Raw genomic sequence first — 5,241 nt, 5'->3', positions numbered from 1 at the left:
ATAATCTCATTCACACCCGCGTTCAGACTAAAATAGCATGTTGAAGCGCAAGAGCGGGATTGAAACCAGACACCGTCTTCTCCGTCCTGTAACCCAACCCGAGCGCACCAGTTCCATTCTGCCGAATGGAGATTTAACTTGGAAATGGAAAAAGATTTCACATAAGAATAACTTACATTTCAGTCTGTTCCTCACACAGATGTAACATGGCCTGGACTACAGCGTGTGAATCATATGAACCCATGTCCTGTTGTGTTCCACACTGAGAAATAACAGGGGTGAGTAAATCATGACAAGGATCATTTTATTGCAGCATCTCTGATGTATGTTCTTAATTCAGTTGAACAGTGAAAGAAAGCAAATGATTAACATGTCAGATGTCTGGAGACACAGTGAAAGTCACGAGGGTCTTAACTCATGGGGTCAGAACAAAGTGTCATCCTCAGAAGATGGAAAGACCGGAGGGATTGTGATGTTCCTTCACCTCTCACTCTCCTGCTTGTGAGTCACTTGATAGCACACACACACATACGCCTGAGTAGTGTAGACCCCCCCAAAAAGCCCTACAGGGGTCTCTGTACTTACAGTCCCATCAATTAAACAAACTGGTACACAAGAACACCCACAGCAGGTTTGTCATAAATGACCTTGCGGGGACATTCATTCAAACAGGTTCTGTTGTTTTTTTGGATGTGAACAAACTTAAAATGTGTGTTTTGAAAATATCCTCACTTTAAAACAGGAGATTTTTGTAAAATCTTTGCAATGGTGGAGTTTTAAGAAAACACATTAAATCGTTTTTTTCTGTGTTGCTCAGGACTGTACTGTGAACAGACGACTCGAGGTGAACGCTGCATTACGGCCGAAGGCAGAATTCTGCTGAAACAACCGCGCGTAAAAGCCGGAGAATAACGTGAGGACTCTTCGAGCCTTCGATCGTGCGCCTCTCTCAAGAGCTCCTTGAAAACATAATGCAGAACAACTCAATCACGCGTTACAAAGGCGTCAGTCAATGATTTAATTGAGATGAAAGCGTTTGCATTTAATCCTGTGTTTGGATTCTCAGTAAGACATAATGATCCTGGGTAAATACTGCGCTGAGCTCATGTTTTGCTTAAGGTCACGCTGAAGCCGTTTTGTCAATAGATTTTTTAAAGATTTGTGCCCATGTTGCCGTAACGTCAATAGCTGAACGCTTGACGTCGTTAGAAATGACATCATCAGATGCTTACTCATGTCTGAATCAGCAGGTTTCGTCATCAGCAGCAGCAGCAGCAGCAGCAGACGCGCGCAGTAACACTCGGAGAGAAACAGAACTAGACAACAAGCGGTTACTTAATTGTTCTTTATTATGAAGTGAGAAAATGCCCGGTGTCATTTGTGCTTTACATATTGTTCAAACGCTGGGGAAAAACACCCAGGGAAAAGATGTCCAGAAATAAGTTCATTAGATTCTTTACAGTCTGTAGAAATATTTGATTCCAAAGGAGTATTTACAAAGCAAAGTCTTGCATCAAACAGTTTGTTCTCCGTGTCCGTAGATAGAAAAACAGAGGTTCGGCTAACACAAGGCTCGTCTACCTGAATCGCTAAGGTTTGTGCTACTAGTTTGTATTATTCTTCAAAAAGGTTCGGAAATGTTCTCAAAGAAGTGCTTTTCAAAGACCCTCGCTCGGATGAAGCTCGTCCACCTGTCCGCGATGATGCATTGCTGCATCTCCTACAAGTCATCCACGTGAGAGAAGCGCGCGCTCCCGGCTTTACGATCCGGTCGCGCGCCTAACTTCTAAAACTACGTTATTAATAAGAGGCAGGCAGTGCATAACCACTTACAAAAGGACCCCAAATCCCTTCCCCACCCCGTCCCGTCCCGTGGAAGTATCAGCTAATACTACTCTGGCATTTCCCTGATATTTAATTTCTGAACGACTACTGATAGTATTGGATAAAATCGTGATTAAAAAGGCTATAGTTATTACTCGTTTTAGCTTTGAAAAATACCATGCATTATTGCTCTATTCATCATCATGACTCCCGAGAGATATTGCCCAAGGATGCTATCTAGGTTTTGGCAAAAAAAATCCAAAGCTTCATAAAATTGGCATAGATTTCCTTAGTAGTAGTAGTTGTTTTCTTCTTTTTTTGCGTGCATGCAACAAACTTATAAAGTGGCAAACAAAAATAAGTTATTCCGAAAGTGGCAAATGCTTTGGCATATTAATGACGAAGGCTTGGCAACTAAAGAACAACAACATAAAGTGCAAATAATTTACACAGTTTGTAGGAAATAAATATATAAATAGGTAAATAAGTTAATGAATAAATAGGTTTACCTTAACGCTGAATACTTTTGTGGCCACTGGCAGCAGTACAATATTATCCAATACTTAGAGAAAAGGTTTGACCTTTCGAGAGAAACAAAGACATTTTCAATGTCCTCTGAGTTTTGACAAAACGGATGATGTTTCGGCTCTGAACAAAGAAAGTGAAAGAAAGTACGCTTAAAAAAGAAAGAAAAAGAGCGAGAGAGAGAGAGAGAGAGAGAGAGTTAAGGTACATGCGATTAATCCATGATTTCCTCAGAGATGTTGCTGCTGCAGGACAACAAATCGAGTTTAAATGTGCTGTCAACCGGTTGGAAGTTTGACGTCGCGTTTATTTCACTCGTCCATCGGACTCAGCGGAGAAAACGCTCCCTTGAAGCAGGCCGACTCGTAGTGCTTGTTCAGGTAGGACTTTAGCGCGAAGGTCTTGTCGCATCTCTTGCACTTGTAGTGTTTGAAGGCCGAGTGCGTCTGCATGTGGGCGCGCAGGTTCGATCGGTCGGCGAACGCCTTCCCGCAGTGCGCGCATCCGAAGGGTTTCTCCCCCGTGTGCGAGCGCATGTGTCCCTGTAAAAGCCACGGCCTGCTGAAGGCCTTGCTGCAGATGTCACACTTGTGCTTGAGGTCGTGGGTCAACAGGTGCATGGCCATGGCCGGCATGGAGACGTAAATCTTCCCGCAGGTGGGACACTTCTTGGCCATTTTGCTGTCCATGCTCCGGTGCGTTTGCTTGTGTCTGCTTAGGTTGGAAGACGTGGCGTAGGTTTTTCCGCACTCGTTGCACGTGTGCCGTTGAATACTCCTCGGACTGCTGATGACTTTTCTCCTCGACCTCCCGTCCGTGATGAAGAAGGCATCCACGGTGTATCCCTCGCTGACGGCGTTGTCTCCGTTGATGTACCCCGAGGAGATCTCCGACTGCGGGCTGTCCGGCTGATCGGAGTCGGGTGCTCCGTAGTCGCTGTGGATGCTGTCGTAGATGGGCCCGGGGGAGGGTACTTTGATGCCATTGTCACTTTCGCCGTCGTACACGGCCGGGGTCAGGTAGTCGCTGATGTACCCTGCCGTTGAAAAGAGCAACAGCGCGTCACATATACAGACGCAACAGTGTGCATTTGGCTCATTTACAGTAGCCTGTCAGACAGAGGTGAGCCCAGGCACACAGACTTCACTTAGAGCGTTTTTTCCTACATAAACGCCATACGCACGCACACAAAATCAATATCTCTTCATTTCAATTAACGTGGCAACCCGTTCAAGCACAGTGGCGAGGAGAAAGATATCGCCTCACTTATAATTGCGTTTGCAGTCACGATAGAAACCGAGCAGAATTAGGTCGATGTGTACCGAGTGAAACAAACGCTTACAGAAGATATTACTTCATAATCCCAAGATACCGACGTGCATGAATATTCCATAAATCTACGGAATGCCTGTGTTATGTGGAGCGTGAGTAATAACCTGAAACCCAATCAAACGTCCCCTTAATAGACTCAACGTGTATGAGTGCGCACGAGTGTGAATGATTCCATGACATTGAGCTCCCGCGTGTATGCGTATTAAATGAATACCAACACAACACACAACATGCTTTACATGCTGAGGACTTGTTGCTAGCTCTGCGTTTTCCTAAATAAAATTCCTTCGAATGCGAAGGCAAAATATGCAGACTCGACAAAACTGTGCTCCGTGTGACGGCGTTGAACGCAACCGTGACCGTGGGTTAATTCACGCTGTTATGTCTTTAAGCTGCAGCACATTTACATTAAAAACATGCGTTGTGTTCACCACCTAGACACGGCACGTTAACTGTATAAACATGGTCTGAAAATAAATATATTTACCTTTCTCGTGAAAGCGCAGGCTGATGTCTGCCCTGGACCTGCCATACGATCTCTCCAAATCCGCGGATGAGAAATCATCAAGTTTAACCTTTTTGACCAGGAAGGACCTTGGCATGTTTCAGGCTGAGGAAAAGAAATCACTCGTCCGCCGGTCGAATCTCTCGTTTTCCTCATGCAACCCAGGCGGCGGTCGCGTATTTTATCGTTCCTCTTCAGCAAAACCGAAATTCGGATGCCAGCACAGGGTTACGGTGGACCCTCGAGCCCCTGATTGCGCTTCTGTTGATGCAGCGCGACGCAGCGACGCTCTTGGAAGAAATGCAACTTCAGCACTGGACAGCTCCCGTTCGGCTGCGCGTCTTCAGCACTGGACAGCTCCGCTCTCTCTCTCTCTCTCTCTCTCTCTCTCTCTCTCTCCGTTTCTCTTTCCTTTACTGTGTCTCCTTGCTTCTGGATCCTTAACGACGATCCTCTCTTCCAGGTTCGAGTTTTAAGTTTCCACTAACTAGTCCTCTTGTTCCCGATATGCTTTTCTCCAACCTCAGCGACACAGAAAAGAAAGGGAAACAGCGGAGTGTGCATCAAGCGCAATCGCGTCCCACTCCTCGGCTTTATCTCGCAGCTGCTCCGTCTGAAGGCGTCGGGCTTTCTGAAGTCTGTTGATCAGCTGTTGGGATTTATATGGCTGCGATCAGGTGGGAAATGAAGATGGAAGTACTTAATTTAATCCATAAAAAAATCTCCCGGGACCAACATTGAACTGGATGGCTTAATAACGCTGTGAGGCGTCAACGCCTGCGTCAGATTTTCTCGAAGTCAATCTGGATTTGAGAAGATGCAGAGAGGATTTCTTCATATGATAAAGAAGTTCTATTTAAAACAACGTTCATACTTTATGCATAGGCTATATTTATGCGTTATTTAAATTAGGCTCCCCCTTTTTACTTGAAAAACAATAGCCCAAACGTATATTAAAAAATAAAATAAATAGAATATAATGAAGTATTTAAAACTAGATTAGCATATTGAAATTTGCATCACATGTTATTATAAATAATGAATTCATTTGTTAT

General features: G+C 44.6%; 1 protein-coding gene across 1 annotated transcript; it reads right to left on the bottom strand.

The window, feature by feature from the left end:
• Window positions 1–1,331: 1,331 nt before the first annotated feature.
• On the bottom strand, window positions 1,332–4,910 carry scrt1a (scratch family zinc finger 1a). Its single transcript, XM_056741417.1, has 2 exons — window positions 4,169–4,910; window positions 1,332–3,385 (listed from the first exon to the last, which is right to left on the bottom strand). The coding sequence occupies exons 1-2, from the start codon at window positions 4,281–4,283 to the stop codon at window positions 2,661–2,663; spliced, it is 840 nt and encodes a 279-aa protein (XP_056597395.1). The 5' UTR covers window positions 4,284–4,910; the 3' UTR covers window positions 1,332–2,660.
• Window positions 4,911–5,241: the final 331 nt, after the last annotated feature.

This window comes from Triplophysa dalaica, chromosome 25, assembly GCF_015846415.1.
Source record: "Triplophysa dalaica isolate WHDGS20190420 chromosome 25, ASM1584641v1, whole genome shotgun sequence".
Classification (NCBI taxonomy): domain Eukaryota; kingdom Metazoa; phylum Chordata; class Actinopteri; order Cypriniformes; family Nemacheilidae; genus Triplophysa; species Triplophysa dalaica.
This window is presented reverse-complemented; position numbering and strand designations above follow the sequence as displayed.

Coding starts and splice junctions, on each gene's coding strand:
- scrt1a (XM_056741417.1), bottom strand. CDS start 4,283: ATGCCAAGGTCCTTCCTGGTCAAAAAGGTTAAACTTGATGATTTCTCA. Junction 3,386..4,168: donor CCTGCGCTTTCACGAGAAAG/GTAAATATATTT, acceptor TTTCAACGGCAG/GGTACATCAGCGACTACCTG.